General features: G+C 49.1%; 1 protein-coding gene across 1 annotated transcript in view; it reads right to left on the bottom strand.

The window, feature by feature from the left end:
• The window catches only part of CCDC6 (coiled-coil domain containing 6), a 116,069-nt gene that overhangs the window by 16,959 nt on the left and 79,296 nt on the right, over positions 1–19,814 (bottom strand). The window contains exons 4-6 of the mRNA XM_075534541.1: positions 10,367–10,470; positions 6,834–6,994; positions 1,145–1,301 (exon numbers count right to left, since the gene is read on the bottom strand). Coding sequence (XP_075390656.1) covers positions 1,145–1,301; positions 6,834–6,994; positions 10,367–10,470 — 422 coding nt within the window. The remainder of the gene's footprint in view (positions 1–1,144; positions 1,302–6,833; positions 6,995–10,366; positions 10,471–19,814) is intronic.

Raw genomic sequence — 19,814 nt, 5'->3', positions numbered from 1 at the left:
CCACGGGCACTTCAGTTGGCAGGCGAGTATCTTAACCTTGCCGTGATTCCTCCCGCTCTCTATAGCAGCCCACCTGAGGCTGCCGAGGGGCGGGCTTCCCTTGGGCTTCTCCCTCTAGCAGGTGCTCGGAATGGCCCTGGGCCTTTCGGGAAGGGCAGATACGCTTGGAGACATCTACGTATCAGACTACTTCTTCTGCCACGTGAGCGCACCATGCTGAGTAGGGGAGCAGTAGTAACTGGACAGCTAACACTACCTGGGATAATCTGACCCACAAAAGAAGGAGCTTCCGTAGTACCCCGAGTTGGCAGAACCTGTCCTGCAGAGTTTCGATGGCATCTCGCCCGAGGTTGTCACCAGGTGCCAGATGTGCTCAATTGCAATAATTAATTTAAAAACTAGTCATCTATAGGGCAAAAAGTAGATTATGTTGAGTTAGACTAGCCAAGGCTTTTAGTGATAATTCTCAGAGGATGAGGCATGAGGAATGGGAGGCTGTCAGAACAGGTGAGTGAAATGTGGAATTTAAGGGTACTTGTGTTGTCAAACCAAGCTACTGGAGGAGGGGAGAGGAGAGGGGAGGGAAGACCGACTGACCATTTCCTCCAGGTAACCGAGAGATGACTCTTGGTATCTGTGCCCATTTCACACTGGGAAAATGAAGGGGCTTGGGGCTGAGGTTTGAGCAGATAAATGCATTGCATTTTTTCTTTTCTTTTTCAAAGTGGCTTAAAAACAGGTGCCAAAACTATCAAGAGGTCTAATGTTCAGACCTGCTTCTCAATGAGCCCCCGTTTCTCCAGCTGTTCTTTCCCCACGTGCCTGCCTTTGTCTCCTGAGGCCCTGCCATGGGGCTGGCCTCCACACCCAGGACTTAGGACACTCCGCATGCTTGGCCACAGCAGACAAACCCAACAAGCACACACCCGGCCTCTCTCCGGATTTCCCTTCATACCAATTCACTTCCCATCTCCCTACACCCAGCCCCCTTCTCTGTGGGTTTAATCTCCTTTGCTTGTCCCATCTCGGCATCTAATGTGGTCATTGGTGTTCAGCATTGGGACCAATAAACTGGGCAAGCCAGCCCTCTCCACCGCCACCAGAAGGCACGGTTCATCCACAGGCTCGGGAGGCCCGCACACACCTCTCGTCATCCATTTCTAGGCTGGACTCGCTCTCAGAGAGCTGCCGACAGAGCGCTTCTCTCCGCTCCATCTCCCTCTGCAGCTTCCTCTGCAGCCTCAAGTTCTCCTCCCTCATGTGGCGCTCCTCCTCCAGGTACTGGGCCATTTTCTCCGAATCTGAAAGGCAAGAGTTCTCCAATAAGCCATGCTCCTTGCACTCAGTCCCAATCTTAACAACAAAAGGAAAAGACGGCAGCAGTTCTCTCAGGATCCCACGGGCAATGGAGGATCAAAGTTTACCAGGGCTCTGTAGCTGGAATAGTATCGAAAAGCCGGGCATTTCGAGGCCAGGGCGGTTAGGCACCCCACTCCTGTGAACGTACACGCTCGTGTGTTTTGGAGGGCAGAGGGAGCCGTACAACTATAGAGCTAGGTCAAGAGAGGACAGCCACTCTACATTAATTACTACAGCTAAGTCGGGGGACAAAGGTTTTTCCCAGAGGCTCCCCTGAGGCACCCATTCATTCTGTTGCCCCTCAATTCCAGATACCACAGGGCCAAGTCCTTTGTGGGAGTCTGCACTGCTTGTCAGTACCCTCGCTCTGCAATGGGCTGGCAGCACACTGAGAGCCCGGTGCTTGGCGATCGCTCCCAGAACAGTTCTTATTTAGGATCCCAGAAACTGACACTGAGCAAGAACACCCTAGAAGGAGCTCTCAAACGGGCTGATTTCTGGTGCGCAGTCTTCTGTCTCCTTGGGGCTTGTGCTGCTGATCTGAGCCAGGCAGCAGGTGAAGCGCTGTATGGTGCTTTTGGAATAATGTCTTCATTTTGAACAGATACTTAGCCCAGGAGTGGTCCCCACATGGCGGGCTACTCCCACAGTGTCCGACTCCCAGGCCGGGGCCGATGGTCTCAGGGCTAGTCGATGGGACGCGACTAGGCCAGTTGGCGTCTCTCCCCCAGCAATCTGTAAGGTGGAACTGAAATCCTGATGGCGCTTTAGGACCTTCTGCCACTCCATTTCCTGGAGCTCCGGCAGCCCCTGCCCTTTGGAGGCAATTCTGGATCTAGGGCTCTGTGCCGCGTTCCAGCAGTCTTCCAGTAAATGCGGACACATCCCCCTCCTTTTCTGGTATGCATCGCCTCAGAATCTGCTGTTGCTAGTCAGCTAATAAGACAAATGCTAAACGCAGTGTCTCCCCATCCACTTGCTTCCATGTCTCCGCTTCAGCCAATCACCTGGGGCAAAGTTACAGCCCCGTCTCCGTTGTCCCCAGCTACCACCCGAGCTGAGAGCAGCCACCGCCACGCCCTAGATTGAACCTTGGCGGCCACACTTCCGAACTGAAGCGTGCGACTGAAGGAAGCAGCTCAGCGTCACACTAGCCATGCCCCGCCCGCAAGCTGACCCTTCTAGAACTCCCCAGGGCTATCTGAGTAGTTTCTGTGACCGTTATAAATAGTAGCAAATTCACGTTTACCAAATCATAACACTTAGTGGTACTGTGAGGTTTCCAAGGCAGTAGTCCTACAGAACACACACAAGTTCCTCTCTGGCGTGCTGGTTTTAGAAACTTGAACAATACCAAGATTATGAAACCCTGGTGCTTGCACGAACACATTAAATCCCCACGGTGCCAGACACCCCGCTGCCTAATCCAGATGCAAAGCAAGCGCTTTAATTGAAGGCATGCTGGGAAAATATTTCCAAAATGCACTTTTAATATAAACGATTTAAATGATTCCATCCCAAAAGGTGCAAGCTTGCAGGATGGTTCTCTAGCTCTTCGGGACTCCGAGGTTGTTCCCATCCTGGGTTATTTGCTGTCTCCGGACCCAGAAGGGTGAGTGCCTGACCAAGCTGCCTGTCGTTTTCATAAGCAAGCAAGCTGCTGAGTGGAGGATGTGCGAGTTTCTGAGAACCGTCATTTCGCCATCTTCCAACGAGACCAGCAATATTTCAGGGCAGGGGTCCTCAAAATGCAACCGCCGAGGACATTTATCTGACCCACCAGGTGTTTTTGCCTCGCTTTGTTTTTTTTTACTTCAAAATAAGATATGTGACTCAGTGTGCATAGGAATTTGTTCAGTTTTTTTTTAAACTAGTCCAGCCCTCCAATGGGTCTGAGGGACAGTGAACTGGCCCCCGTTTAAAAAGTTTGAGGACCCCTGTTTTAGGGCCTGTGTAATCAGCACAGGAAAGTGAGAGACAAGGTGTCACGCCAGATGGCTGGAAGATGTCCTAGCAGGTTAGCAAAGAACACAGAAGCCAGAGAGGGAAAAGGCACCGGGTGCCACCGTCCAAGGATCTCAAGAGCCCAGAGCATGGCATTTCTAGAGGGCCCTTAGCTGGCACACCCGAGGATTCCAAGCTACATGGGAGACTGGTGTACTAGCACGCGTCTGTCCCCCACCTTCTCTCCAACAGAACTCCCCAGGATGCATTAGCAGCTCCGGTGTACAGGCAGGTCTCTCATCCTTAACTATCTCACAACAGGCCCAAGGCAGCAGCATCGGAAGGTGACTTCTAGGCCAACTCCAAAGAGTGGTTCTCCAATGACCCAAAGGTTAGAAAATGCAATACAGGCCCCATTCCAGCCCGATTAAATCAGAACCCCTGAAGACAAGGCCCAGCTCCTGATATGTGAAAGTCCCCCCTGGATTGCAGTAGTCGACCTGTGTTGAACCCCTGGGAGAGGGATTCCGCCTCCGTCTGGCTTGGAGGTTGAGGGACCTGTGCCCACAGGTGCAGCCAAGAGCCGGGGGTCACTGGGGCTGGGAAGGATGAGGCCGACGGATGTAGAAAAGGCATCCAGCCATTCTCTAAACCCAAGCCAGATCCAAGGAGGCAGCTACGTGCAAACGACTGCTGCTTCGCGCACTCTGTACTTACAGAGTCCAAACCCAACGACTGCTAGTACCCGAGGTCCCTTCCAATGGTGCACGAGGGAAAGGAAAAACTTCTTCCTAAATTCCACCTCAAAACCTTCCTGGGGGCACAGCAAGGCAAGTCTCTCCAAGGAAGAACCCAGACGCTGGCGGCCTGAAGAAGAGTTCAGAAGGATGGTGAAGGGAAGTCTGCCGGGCCGGCGCTGCACACACTCAAAAACCCGAGAGCAGTTCAGAGTTGAGGGCCCCTGCTCTGGTCTTCTTTGGTTTCCTGGGGCGGGTGGAGCAGCTTCTGACTCCGTGCACACACCGGGATCGCCGGAACTAGAGAAACCACCACAGTAACAAAGGACCAGGCTCTCTTCCCGGAATAAACCAGCCCTGGATCAGAACTGTGGGGTGAAGAGAGAAATGGCTTCCGAAACATGTCGACATCCAAATCCCTGTAACTGTGTCGGTGTTCCCGTCCGAGGTCAGAGGGAGGCTGCAATGCGTTAAGAATCTTGAGATGGGCCATGATTCTGCCGACAGTGATCACATGGGCCCTTCGGAGAGAGACGTAGGAGACTCGGAGTGAAAAGATGTGACCTTGGAAACGGTGGCCCGGTCAGGAGCCAACAAACACAGGTGGCCCCAAAAGCTGGGAAACAAGATGGATTCTTCCCCTAGAAGCTCCCAAAGGGAATCAGCCCGCCAGCACCTTGACTGGAGTCCAGTCAGAGCCATTTTGGGATTCTAACCTCCAGAACTGTGCAGTAATAAGCTTAAATTTTAAATATGAATCAAAGCGAAATCGATGGCAATGAGTTTGGCTTGCGTATTGAAGTTTGTGGTCATTTGTTACAGCAGCCAACAAAGCTAATGCACGGTGCCATCCGGATGCATCCACTGGACCAGAACATATAAGGAAGCCCAAGGAAGAACAAACGACTGACATTGCACGCATACATCCCACAGGAGCAAGCACCCCCACCGTCTGGAGTTTATCTGAAGATGGTCTGACACAGGTCTATGCACAGGGATGTGTGTGCATGAAGGTGTTCACTACAGCACCAGCTGAAATCGTGAAAGTTCCCAAAGAGCGCCTACAAAGGTCCACTGGGAAGAACTAGTTACACTAGGGCCCGTGCATGAAACTGGAAACCAAATAGCTCTAGAAATGGGAGTCAGGCGGCTCCACGTATTGCTGCTGTGGGCCGTGGAGGCGATTCCCGCTTGCAGTGACAGAGAACTGCCCCAGTGGGTCTCCAATGCTGTCGTTTTTTTCCGAGACTGATGGCCGCATACATCTTTCTCCCAGCGAGTGGTGGGAGGTTCGAGCCCCTGGCCTTTCACTTAGCAGTCCAGTGCTTCACTACGGCAGGGCCAGTGGGAAAACCAAAAAGATGTAGCACGTGAAACCGGAAAAGCACGAAGAGGTGTGTTCACTGTGCTACTGTTTGTCTGAAAGAAGTTTCAGCCCACACACCAATGCGGGTGGCTGGGGAAGGCCAGGGATGCACCTGGGTCTGTGTATGTGTAGCTACAAATATGCACTTCAATAGCATAAAAGCACAAGGTGGAGAGAGGCCTCAAAATGCAGAGACCTAATCAAGGATTCAGAACTCTTGTTCTTCTGTCAACTCAAATCCTGGTCTTTTTCTAAAGTAGTAAGCACGCACTGATACACACTTATCCCAAGGTCCACAAATGACTATTAACTGAGGTTAAACTTAAGAGTCAACAACAGTCCCTCTCTATTCTGCCTTCACGCCCAAGGGCACCGCAGACGCTTGCAGGGTCCGAGGTAGCCTGGTGCCTGCGGTGACCAGGAGGGCAGGGAGGGGACAAGATTAAATGTTACCTGTGACTTGTGGATCTTGCTGAAATTAATTCATGTTCTAAAGCTGTTTTAAGCTCTGTCCTTCTCTACTACCTCATGTCACCTACTCTAATAATAAAATGGTTGAATTGAAGACTGCCTAATGGGTACAGGATTTCTGCGGTGATGAGGTTCTTAGAGTTAAACACACGGATGGTGGCATTGTGAATTGTACCGCACACCGTTGAATTATACGCTTGAAAAGCTGTTAATGGTTACTTTTATGTTATGTGAACTCTGCCTCAATTTTAAAAATGCAAAATCAAATCCCTGTGCACACATTTGATATGTGTGTAAGAAGACCTCCAGGAGAAATCCCGAGACGTGGGGTTCCTAGGCGAAACACAATGTTCACTTTGGGGGTCAGTCTCTGTTATCTTCAGGTTTTCCTCTCGGAAGTTCACACTGCGTGCTCCAGTCCAGTGATGCACCTCGGTGCGCAGCCAACTTCCATCCTTGCTATGTTTTCTTACAAGTCTTTCAAGATCAAGAGACTCCGAGCCAAGAGGCAAAAGCAGCATCGTCTCTGCCCCCAGTGGATTTGAATGAAAGCAGGTGATAAAACCAATTCCAAGAGGCACCAAGCTGAAACTTTCAGCGCCATCTCAACAAACTGAGCGTGTTGGACTGGGAGAATCCTGGTTCTAGCTTGTTTTTATGCTTCTACATTAGAAACTTGCTTCAGTAATATATGTCACACCTTTTGTTTGTTAAGAAGGAGAAAAATAACTCTTGAAAAATATCTTTAAAATAGTGTATTCATTTCCTGTAGCTGCTATAACAAATTATCACACACTTGGTGGGTTAAAACAGCCCGTCTGATGGTGGGATATGTGCATGCATCCTCTCACATCTGCAATAAAACACTGTGTGCATGGCAAAGCCCAGCAGCGCTCTGCATGCAGGGAAGTCACCCAAGCCTTGACACAAGCCCAGGGAAACCCGCGGCTACGTACGCTGCAACTGAGCAGCTCTCAGCTGCTTCTTCAGCCTCTCCACTTCGTTCTTCAAAACCCTGATGTGGCGCATCATGTTCTCCGGCGAATCAATCTCCATGGAGATGTCTCTGGGCGAGGGCGGAGCTGAGACGGGCTGGTCTAATTTCTCCTGCAGTATTCTTCATTGACAAGAAAAAAAAATCCAACAATGAAATGTAGTTTGTCTTTAAAACATAAATCAGACTAGCGGCTGGAGAATTTGTTTTCAAAAACAAACTCCTGCTAATTGCCAGAATCCACAAGGCTGCTTAACTCGTCTCACGTTAATTTCTGGTTCCCCTTATCTGATATCGCAGATCAAAGGGGCAGAATTAAAAGATTTACACACACACACACACACACACACACACACACACTTTTTCTGTTTCTTTGCTCTGCAATGACCACTGTTAACTCTACATTTAATATTTGGCTTTTGGTTGTTACATCTGTTATATAGCATACCAAACCAAACCTACTGCCATCAAGTCAATTCTGACCCAGTGACCTCACATCGGGTTTCTGAGACTGTCAAGTCTTTACAGGTCTACACAGCTCATCATCCTTTCACAGAGTGGCTGATGGATTTGAACCGCCAGCCTTGTGTCAGCAGGCCAACGCCAGGCCCACAGCCACACTGGAGCCCAATGGTGTTTGCTACCTGGGTTCTAGTACACGTAGATTTTCAGCACAAATATAGCAGGCTCTCAGAATTATGTTCCATACATTGGAGAAGAGATTCCTCTCTCCCCAGACATACTTTTAGGTGAAACGTATAAACTCAAAACTCACTGACATCAAGTTGATTAGAATTCATCGTGACCCTGTACGACAGAGCAGGAACTGTCCCTGCGGGTTTCTGAAGCTGTAAGTCTTGAAGGACACGGAAAGCTCGCCTTTACCCCCAGAGCCGCTGACAGACCTGAACCACTGACTGTGGCCAGCCGCTCAGCAAGCAGCCCATGGCACACCGCCAGGGCCCCGGACGCATAAACTACCCACTGTGGGCGCCCGAGCCCTGGGGTGGGCTGCGCAGTGTGGGGTTTGGCGACCACTCCAGAAGACAGCTATGCACTGCACCTCAGCGTGCCCGAGGAGAACACCTGGCCATCTACTTCTAAGAGATGACAGCCGTGGAAAGCCCTGGGTGGCTCTAAGCTGGCACGGACTCAGGGCGACTGGTTTGGCTTTTATTTGTTTATTGTGAGAGTTCTTAGAGGTTTGTGTCCCATAAAGACTTGGTCAGACTGTGAGCGAAGACAGCCCACTTTGAAAGTCCCCACTTGTAAAACGTGTCCCGAGGGTGGGACTGGAAGGCCCTTTGGCCGCCGCAGGCTGGGAGAGCAAGTGGCGCAGGGCCTGCCAGCCTTAGGCTGCGCCCTGGGAGAGTCCTGATGCCCGGCAGCTTCAACCCCCAGAGCGACTGGTCCGGGCGGTTCAGCCTGGCGATCAGAGGTGGCATTCTACAAAGGGGACCACAGCTCCTTTCAGGGAGCTGCTGGCTTCCTCAGTTCGGTTTCTGACGGTTTCCATCTCTTCCACTGCCAAGGCTGAACCGTGATTACCACCTAGTCGCCACTGCTGGAGAAATGGATAGGCTAACCAGGACGGTGGTTTCCCATACTTGCTATATTAAGTAACTTGTCAACATCGTATTCATGTCATTCCAGCAGTGCCCGAGAATCCCCAGAGATGCAGTTCTCAACCTGTGGGTCGTGACCCCTTTAGGGGTTGAAGGACCCTTTCACAGGGGGTGCCCGTTCATCACAGTAGCAAAATTACAGTTATTAAGTAGCAACGGAAATAACTTTATGGGTGGGGGGTGGGCACCACCACATGCGGAACTGTATGAAAGGCGCAGCAGGAGAAAAGTTGAGGAGCACTAGCCTAGAGGCACCACTAGGCTGCGGCCCTGAAGGTCAGCAGCTGTACCTACTCGCACTCCCTGCAAGGAAGACCGACAGCCTGCCTCTGCAGACACTCACGACGGCAGAGACCCTAGGAAGCGGCTGTGCTGTCCTAACGTCCCTGTGAGCTGGGACCAAGCCAACAGCAGTGGCTGCGTACAGAGATGCACAGCCTGATGGATTCAAGTACGGCTTGAGTATTCCCCTGTAAACGATCCTTACCCTTCTGCAAGCTGAAGGGCAGGATGTCTATATGATGCAGATTTAGAGAAAAACTCTAAACCGTTTTTCTACATTCATGTCCAGTGTTTCCCAAAGTGCCTCCTGGGGCCACTGAGATCATCCAGGGGGGCTACAAAGCAATAACCTACACTTCGTCCTGGACGATGCGTGACAGTGCGAGTTTTTAATTGCCATGGGGTCGTGGAGTAATTTTTTTTAATTTTTCCTGCAAAGGGGGTGGTAGCCCAAATAGATTTGGAAACCTAACTAAACAAAAAAACATCTTGGTAAGTGCGCGAATAGAAACCTTCTCAGGAAGCTTGCCTCTTCTATACCCGTTTAGCACACAGACCTCGCCTGTCATTCTTCAAAAGCCTTGCCTTACCACTCCCCAAGCATGTGGTGCTTTAAAATAAGGGCCTTGTCACATTGGCACTAAGGGGTCCAGAGAGGAGCCCTTGTGGGCTACAAACAGGGCTGCCAACCTCAAGGTCAGCAGTTCTAAACCACCAGCCTCTCTGAGGGAGAAAGATGAGGCTTTCTACTCTCGTAAAGAGTTAAGTCTCAGATCACCAGCCCATGAAGACATGTGTAAGCTTGGAAAGTCAATACATTTACTTGGAAAGTAAATACAAATGACCTTCATGCTCTGGAAAAAAAAAAAAGAGTTAGTCTCAGAAACACCCAAAGGTTTTCCTAACCCATGGGGGGTCACTATGAATTGGAATCAGCACAAAGGTAGTGAGTATGTTTGGGGTTTTTTTTTGAAGAGGTTAAAAAATGTTTACTGTTGAATTCAACAACAATCCACACACACACACACACACACACACACACACATGTATGTGTGTATATATTTTAACTCAAAGAATCTTCACTTTAAATGTGCATAAGTATTTCTTTGCAGAAAGTTTTAAAAATAGATGGCAATATTTTTATGTTAACGTATCAGGCTTCCCAATGAAGTGAGTTTTATAGCAAATCCTCACTCCTCTGGGAAACGATGGGAAATGCCAGTTAGCCGTTCAACCTGCAGCCTTCCTGCAGAACACTGCAAAGGTCGACATCAGCGCTCACGACTAATTCCCACACAGGCTTGTGACGTCAAAAGAAAACGAAAACCCACTGGGCGCGTCAGATGGGGATGAATCAAAGGTGGTCAACATGGGAACTGTTCCGAAGCCTTGACACTTCCCTGCTTTCCAGCGAACTAAAGCAACAGGCACTGAGCATCATTCGTCATTTGCCATTATGTCTTATCCCACAGTGACACTGTGGGACACTAGCCTGAACGGACGGACGGACACACACACACACACACACACACACACACACACACACACACACACACACACACAGAGTGAACAGTAAGACCACACAAACCGCTTTTCAGCTTCAAGTTTATCCATCCTTTTCCAGAGACGATTAACCAGCGCTTCTTGTTCTTGTTCCAATGTGTTTTCAAGGTCGATCTTCTCCCGTCTCAACTAAAGGGGGGGGAGGAAAAAGAAAAGTTTTACTGAGAATTACAAGCCACTTGAATTAAGGTAATTACGTTTTTTCGATGGAACAATTAGGCCCTCTTCACTGGGCGGACACTGCAAAGAAATGGCCAGTTTTCTGCCACAGACACATTAATTGCATCTGCTTCCTAAGCTTTAATTGAAAAACCAAGACAGATGCATTCACTCCTCGACGCTAAGGCTTAACTGTTGTCTGGCGCATGAACCCCACTTCTGCTCCTGGCATTTCATCAAGGGATAAATAAGCAGGGTCTTCCTGAAGAGAAGCTGGGGGACTTCTTCCCGCTCACTGCCGTTCTAAGAAGGATCTGGGGTTGTCTCTTCAGTGCTGCTGCTGCCCGTCAGTCAGTTTCCACTCAGAGCGACTCTGGACAAGAGTGAACGACAGCCTGGCCCTGGCCGTCCTCCCAGTCATCGCTGCCCTGAGGTGTCGATCCTTCCTACCACAGGCCGCCTTCCTCACCCACCTGCGACTTCACCAAACACCATGTCCCCGCCATGGACTGACCGGCCCGCCCCTTCTAGTCATGCACAGTTAGCGAGGGGACGGCGGCCGCCCTGCAGCTTTCTCGTTCATCTGAGGTGGCTCGGGCAGGCTGGCTCTTCCCAGTCCTTACAGCGCCATCTTTGCTTTTTAACTCTTCACAAAGAGGTCTATTCAGCAGATTTGCACAATGCCAAACATTCTTTGAACTCTTAGCTCCTTCTTCCACAGCTGATATGGATGCAAATAAAATTAAGCCTGTGATCACTTCAGGATGCCCCCCCTTTGTCTCACTGCCGCCTGCTGGTTCAGTGGTCAGGACTCCTGATTCCTCCAGGTTCGGGTGTAACTCACCCTGAAGGCTGCACTATTTAGTCATCCTCGGTGAGCTGTGTCACCTGCGTACAGCAGGCTGCTTGGAAGCCTTCCCCCCACCTGATGCCATGTTCTTTCTTCACTCGTCCCCCCTCAGTGCATGTGCTCAACATACAGACTGACCGGCACAGGGAGAGGACACAACCTTGACCTTCCTGAGACCTGCATGTAGTCAAATGTTCCACAACAAACCCCAGATGGTGCTGACATGCTCATAGCTCTTTAGCAAGTGGAAACAATTCTATATACTAGTTAACAGATGCACCTGAATATAAACTGGAATACGCAGGCGCACACACACACACACACACACACACACACACACACACACACACACACCAAGAAAAAGAACCCAACCAATTCATTACAGTGGTCACCCCTGGGGAACAGGTAAGGAAGGAGGCAAATGTGACGCCCAAGGTCTCCCGAACTTCAATTATTCAGGAAAAGCAGCAGGGGTGGTATTATTCAATCTCTCAAAGCCACGCAATACTCTATAAAATCAGCAGACTACCTGGCAGCTGGTAAGCAGTGGTGAAGCAATACATCAGGAATTTTCACGGTCATAGAATGTACCTTCTCTTGGGCTCAAGATCATAAATGAAACAAGTAGATTTTATACTTTGGTAGAGGAAGATGAATGACAAGAATTAAAATGGGGCTGGTGGAAGTGCGGTTCAACGATAAAGTTTTCAGAGCATGGACAAGAGTGTCGTGTATCCTGGGAGGGTGGAGGGTGAGTGGGTTGGAAAGAGGGAACCGATTACAAGGATCTACATGTGACCTCCTCCCTGGAGGATGGACAACAGAGAAGGGGGTGAAGGGAGACGCCAGACTGGGCAAGATATGACAAAATAATAATCTATAAATTATCAAGGGTTCATGAGGGAGGGGGACAGGGAGGGAGGGGGGAAAAAGAGGACCTGATGCAAAGGGCTTAAGTGGAGAGCAAATGCTTTGAAAATGATTAGGGCAAAGAATGTACAGATGTGCTTTATACAATTGATGTATGTATGGATTGTGATAAGAGTTGTATGAGTCCCTAATAAAAGGTTTTAAAAAAAGAGTGGCGTGTATCATCCTCTATATTTATCTATGTGTTTTAAAAATAAATAATTTGGGAGGAGAGGGTAGGGGTAATAAAAATAAAAATAATTTTTAAGGGAAAAAACTTTAAAGGTCATGCTACCTTCCTCTGACTACCTCTCAAACCAATCTTAATTCACCATCCCACATGTGTAACAGAGAAAAACAACTTGTGAAGTGCAGTTTCATTTTTTTTAATCTTACTGTGAAAATGTATGGAACAAAACACATGCCATCTCAACAATCTCTATGTGTATAATTCAGGAGCATTGATCACATTTTTCAAGTTGTACAACCATTCTGTTTTTCCAAATCATCCTAAGCCCATGTGCATACACTAGTGCCCCCCACCCCCAGCACAAATTCTCCCACACCCTACTCCTGGTCCTGCTCATGGCCACTGAGCCGATTCCTACGCAGATGACCCCATAGCACAGGGCACAACTTGCCCTTTGGGTTTCCCAGGCTTTAAATCTGCATGGGAGCAAACGGCCTCATCTGACTCTTGGTACCCACTCCTCGTCTTTGCTTTCTCTACTTTTTACATTTCCTAGAAGTGAGATCAAGCAATAGTTGTACTTTTTTGTGATGGGCTTAATGTGCTCAAACACGATGTTTTCAGAGTTCACTGATGCTGCCAAAGCCTGTGCAATTTTATTGTTTTATACTGGAACGTACATTGCCCTGACAAGGCTCTCAGAGTTAAATCTTCAGGCCAAAAAAACAAACTCCAACCCCTAGAAATGACCGGCACATGCCATCTTGTCGGGCTGTCGTCATGTCACCATGGAGCCAGCCTGGGGAAAGGCCTGTCCCACACCACACCAGCAGCACGGGCCGTTCTCGGAAGGCCCTGCCACGTGCGAGACAGGGCCGGTGTTTTTCAAATGAGTTGTCTTGGAATGGAAACAATCACAAGTGGGGGGAAATAAGGTGAAGACAATGAGACCATCACGCCCACATTTAGAAAAAAGCTCTAGACTGGACAGGGGAAATATCCTCATCGGACAACACAAACCTCCACGTGTTCCTTTTCTCCTCCTCATACCACTAAAGTAGCGGTAGAAAGGATTTGCCTAAAATAACTTAATTTGCATGAAGAGCTTATGCTGTTCAGGGTAGTTCAACACACTATGGCCAAATACAGTGGGAGACTCTGTAAAAGGTGCCCCCGCCCCCACCCACCAAGGCTGTACAGCGGGTGCTTACGGTCTCAGACCTTCAGCCACTGCCTGTGTCCAGACCCCGGCCCTACTCCCTTCCAGATGGGAGACATCGTCACGAGTAGAGCTCAGTTCACTGCCAAGCAGTCATTGGGTTCAGTGTTGACCAGGCAACACACGGAGAACTGCCCGACACGCCGTCGGTGTGCTCGGTACTTGTTGGCGGTTCCAATCACAAGCTGGCTATCTGCTCTGCTTCTGCTCAGAGCGCTAGAACGTGAGCTCCGGTCTCCTCAATGTCACCTATAAACACTGACAAGCTTATGTGACAAGTAACAGAGTCAAGGTCACATATCACCACTGATACACTCACTCTTCTCAGGTCCAGTCTGACCCGTAGCAACCTTCTCTGCCTCAAAATCAACCCCACTGACACCCAGCGGCTAAACCAACCCCACTGACATCCAACAGCTTCCAGCTCCCAGTGATCCTAGAGGTCAGGGTAGAACTAACTACCCATTGTGGGTTTCTGAAGCCAGACTGCCGTATAGGGTTAAAAAGTTTCCTGTTTCTCCTTCGGAGCAGCTGGTGGGTTCAAACTGCTGACCCTGTGTCACCAGCAGCCTGTGCCCTGCTCTGGGAGCAGGCTAACTCTCCAAAGCTCCTCGGAATGTCAAAGAGTTGCTCCTGGCAGCAGCGAGGAGGGGAAATCACGAAGCACCTCATTGAACTCCTGCTGAACGCTCCTGTTCTGTACTCACAGCATTTCTGGACAGGCTGTTCAGTCCACAGCCACGTCTTTCAAGAAATAACATTCCAAGGCCTTTACCCTTTCAGGATTCCACTCTAGCGTTTAACTAAAGCTCAAAGCATTATGGGAGACACTTGACACGCAAGAGAAATGAAGCAGGCCAGCTGTTACAGGGTGATGCCTGGCAGAGAAGCGGTGTCCATCACTTTCAATTACTTAAAAGTACAGACTTGTTTTTCTGAGGGGGGTGGTTGTTTACTTGCTTTTGTTGGCTCCAACTCAAATGCTATTCAACAATTGGGATGTGTGATATCAAGACAAAGCTAGCTTTAGGCAAGTGTGGTTTAGCAGGCCCGTGGCTTTAGGCTAGTTACCTACCTGCCCTGAGTCTTAAGAAATAAGAAGGTCAGTCTAAGCAACCTTCTGAGGTTACCCTTCAGTCATTCTCTGTCCAGTCTCAAGAGGACCGCTGTCATTAGTCACAGGACAGTTCCGTCACGTGTATTTAGAACCAGATAAACAAGATGATCACATCCACCTTTCATTTAAGAATCCAGTAATGACCTGACTGGAGCAAAGTGTCACTGCCTGGTTCCTCACCACTAGTGTGGCCAGAAGAGCAGGTGGTCTTGACCTGCCACCACGTGGGAATCTCGAAGGAGATGGGAGCGGAGTAAGTCACGCTGTGCGCTGTAAGCCTGTTTCCGATGCCAACGATACCTTCCGGGGGGCGGGGGTAGGGTATGAAGGGTCGTTTAGGGAGTCTAGGAGAGTGACGTCAATCTCGGACTCTTTCTGATAAGCTGGCTAGCTCGGATACCCACACCCTGGCCAGCCAGGGCTCCAATGCAAGTCCACCGTCCACATCGCTCTACTGATTGATCTTCACAACAATGCACACTGGACGGAGTTCAGCATCCTGGATTACCTTGGCATTTCCATTACAGAGGCTGCCGGGGCTAGACGAGCCAGAATCATCTTCCTAATGCCGCCACCCTTTCATAGTTCCCCGTGCTGAGGTGACCCCCCAAACTATAAAACTATTTCCGTTGCTACTTCATAACTGTAACTTTACTGCTGTTGTGAATTGAGCGACCTCTGTGAAAGGGTGGTTCAACCCCCCCAAAGGGGTCGCGACTCACAGGTTGAGAACCGCTGTTCTTCAGCCTTAGCGGAGGGTGTCTTGGCCTGTTCAGCTCACCGATCAATTTTCAATCTTGGCTGGGTTGCGTTTCCAGGGTAATAAGTCTGCTTGATATGAAAACATTAGTCCAGTCACACTGCTGTCACAGTGGCCCCTATCTGCAAGTACGCTTTCAATCTCTTTTCTAGAAATGCAGCAGGCCCTTGACCCATCCCTCGCAACAAGCCAAGGTCTCGGGCTAGCCCCTACACTAATTCTACGAGCACTCGGCACTTGGGAATATACCTGATTTGTAGGCTCCTCATTTAAAAGTGGCTTTATAATTAAGTGTAATGGCTACTGCGATCTTCAGCTCTCTCACCACAAGTTAATTAACGCCAGACTCGGAGTTCTTTATTGTGTTGCCCAAATAAATATCGTATTCCTCCAATGAATAAGCGTAGTGTAAAAACATACAGCTGACTCATCTGAGTGCACAGTGCGCCCTCGCTATCGCAACTGACGACAGCAAACGAGCAGGCGCAATCTACAGCAGGGCTCCCCACACAAGCCATATTTCCCTCTCATTCTTTTTTCCATTTAAAGGAGATTTTGCTATTGAGGAGGAAAGTCCTTGGGTGGTCCAAATGGTTAGCACAGCAGGTCTCAACCTGGGGGTCGAACAACCCTTTCACAGGGGTCCCCCGATTCAGAACAGTATTAAAATTACAGTTATGAAGTAGCAAGGAAAATAATTTTACGATGGGGGGTCACCACCATATGAGGAACTGTAGGAAAGGGTCGCAGCATGAGGAAGGTTGAGAACCACTGGGTTAGCACAACTGGGTGCTAATTGAAAGGTTAGAGGTTCGAATCCACCCTCACAGGCATCTCGGACGAAAGGCCTGGAGATCGCTGCTGGGAAACCACCCTCTGGAGCACAGCTGCACGCTGTCGTGCACGAGCCGCCAGGAGTTGGGACAGGCTCGACAGCGACTTGGACACGGAGGCGGGGACATGGAAAGGAAGCCTCACGACAAAGCCGGAAGAGTGTCCCGCTACAGAGCCGGAAGAGTGTCCCGCTACAGAGCCGGAAGAGTGTCCCGCTACAGGACAGCCAGGTCTTAGGGAATCTCTGCCGTCAGCTGACCGTCACTTTACCCCGGCTTCTGTGGGGGATCTAGGTGGAAACCCAAATATCTGACGACTGAGAAACGTTTCAGAAAGCTGCCCGTGGTAACCAAGGCATTTATTAGTCCACGTGTATTAGAGAGAAAATAAAAGCTGCCGTGCACATACAACAGAGACAGTACACAGCACATACAGTGGTGACGTTACAAGAAAGGTTAGTAGGAATTACAAGAGAAACATCAGAGGACTCTTAGACCTATAATTAACCTAACTCGATTTGAGCTGATGTTTTGTTTCAATAGAGGCAAATCCTAAGAAAACAAATGGATCTTGTGGATCAACATATCCTGCTCTCCACCCCCACCCCAAACAAAACGAAACAACCACAACTGGCTACTCTGTAAACAGTTACAGTCTCAGAAACTCACCGGGCACTCTTACACTGTCCTATAGGGTCGCTATGAGTCAGTGCTGACTTGATGATGCCAGTGAGTTTGGTTTTTATATGTGAACGGGCCCTTAAAACCAACACCTACAAAGCAAACACAGTTGCCCACGGGCTAACTGCAGTGCATGGTGACCCTGGGCGGGTCAGAGCAGAAGTGTGCTCTGCACAGTTTTCAGTGGCTGGTTCTGGGGAAAGCAGATTGCCAGGCCTTTCTTCTGTGCTACCCCCTGGTGAATTCAAATGTCCAGTCTTTCAGCTAGCAGCAGAGCTGGTTACCAGTTTTCTTTACGCAGGGCTACTGAAAGTTATTACGCATTCAGCCCAATCCCTTACTAATGCTCCATGCCACACTGTGGGTAGTTCTCAAAACCATCTAGAAAATTCTAAGTGGGCCCTCTGGGAAATGACTACACTGAAGTAACGAGCACAGGTCGTATAGCTATTGTGGAGAGAAGTCATTGATTGGAGTCACAAGAGACTTAAACCACATCAAGTGCAATGGGCACAAAAACAATTGAGAACAAGGCAGGGTGCAAAGGCTTGGAAAATTGAAAGGAGAGGCAACGTAAGTACAACTTCAGCACTGCCTCTGCTGGCATCTACGCAGGTCATCCGCGGAATTTTGCTCAGCCCTGGTAATTCTTCTCAACTAGAAGACACGTGAGTCATTGGCATCCTGGAAAATGTGTAAGTAGTTTCAAAGAAATCGAGAGGCCAATCTGTGCTGCCCACGAGCTGAGGGCCCCCAGAGCTCCCAAGGCATCTCTTTGGGTACTAGAGCTGCTGCTGGTTTCAGAATGGAGCACAAGTCGCAGGTGATCACCACGCACACACAATGCTGTCCGCACAAAGGGCGCATGGACGACCGTCAGTGAGGAGCCGGAGGAAAGGGGAGGGGAAGGCCAGCCACCCACTATCACCCAGTCTGCTCTCACTCGTAGTGATTCTGCAGGGCACAGAACTCCCCCACAAGAGCCCCAGGACTGCACCGTTCAGGGAAGCAGACCGGCTCAGTAAATTTTGCTTGTTCAATAATGTTGAGAAATAAAGAGTGTGTTTTGAAATAGGGAAATTATTCATTAGATTCCAACTGTCTAGACTCTCATCTCCTTATTGTAAGTAAGGGGAGCCTTGGGACCACACTTGTAGAGTGCTAGGTTGGTACCTGAAAGGTCAGAGGTTCAAATCCACCAACTGCTCTGCAGAAGTACACACGCGGTGATCTGTCCCAGTGAAGATTACACTGTCTTATAGGGCTCACTGCGCGCTAAAGTCGCCCGCTCGACAGCAAACAGCAATGCACAGAAACGTTCAGACTCGTTAGCACCAGTGCTTTCAAAAGGCCACACAGTGGCTTCAGGGGAGAATGCTCGCCTCCCATGAGAGACTAGGGGGTTCAATTCCCAGTCTATGTACCTCATTTGCCACTGAGGCCTCATGTGCGGCTATGGTGCTGAGCAAGTTACGGTTTTGTTTCCAGACACAGTCTCGAAGGCCTGACAGTAAACTTTTGAAAATCAATTCAGATTCTTTTGCGCTACGGAGTCACAACGGGGTGGAGGTCTATTTGATTCAATAGGAACTAACAACAATATCCATAATTAACTCTACCAAGAACCCATAAGGTCATACTACCTGTACATTTAAGACACTTTGATCCACAGCAATCTAAAATTAACTGTAAATGCAAACCTGAAAACATGCCATAGGGCTCTCAGCTCCTTGCTGTGCAGTTCACAAGGACACGGCCATCCATGTAATATTAAAGAGAGTCACTGTGGGTATTGAAACATGCAGCCTCAGGGTTAGATGTGACCTGGTTGTGATATCAATTTGGTTTGTATTTCAAATGAATTAGCTTTTAGATAAATGAGACAGAAAACCATCTTTAATTAGAAATCACTGTTCTAAGAGCTAGAAACCTAAAAATGTTTTCTGTTCCTGACAGAACTGAACACATACTTCTCTATTTTATACAGATGGGTGCATATACGTATGTGTACATGTAAATGAATGTATACTAATATACATGCAGATATACACATACATACACACATACTTAAGACACATTAGGGGGCTTCAAAAAATTGTGAGCAAATGGAACTAAATTTTTCCCACAAATTTTTTGGAGAGAGAGAAAGAGTGTGTGTGTGTGTGTGTGTGTGTGTGTGTGTGTGTGTGTGTGTACAAGAGCCTCATTGGCATCCTGGCCTCAAGTTGTGTTGCTAATAACAGCAGTTTGAAACTAACCAGCTGCTCTGTTGGAGAGATAGGAGACTTTCGACTCCCATAGAGTTAGTTTTAGAGAACCGCAGGCCAGGACTACCTTGTACTACAGGGTTGCCATGAGTCAGAATTGATTGGCAGGGAGCCTTTGGTTTGGTGTGCACATACACATATATACGTGCACAAAACCAAAATGATCCTGAGGTTCTGACTTCAACATTCTAAACACCAGTGCTCCGCTGCACTTACACATGATGTGGGCACTATCAGTGGGTGACGCCCCCTGCCATACTTTGGAAGCTGGGGTCTTGCCAACTGTCAGTCCTCTACCACTGTCGAGTGGCTCAGTGTAATCACTGGGCATCTGTGAGCATGGAAGCCTTCAAGAGTGACGGGTGCGGGGGTGACCAGCCGCCCGCTGGGAGAAGATTTAATCTTAGAAAGCCCATCAGGCAGTTCTACTCTATCCTAGAGAGCCCCGGTGAGTGGGAATCAACTGAGCAGCAAGGAGCTGAGGTGGT

This window comes from Tenrec ecaudatus, chromosome 16 (genome assembly GCF_050624435.1).
Source record: "Tenrec ecaudatus isolate mTenEca1 chromosome 16, mTenEca1.hap1, whole genome shotgun sequence".
In the NCBI taxonomy this organism is placed as follows: domain Eukaryota; kingdom Metazoa; phylum Chordata; class Mammalia; order Afrosoricida; family Tenrecidae; genus Tenrec; species Tenrec ecaudatus.
Note: the sequence above shows the minus strand (reverse complement) of the source record. Positions and strands in the feature narration are given on the sequence as shown.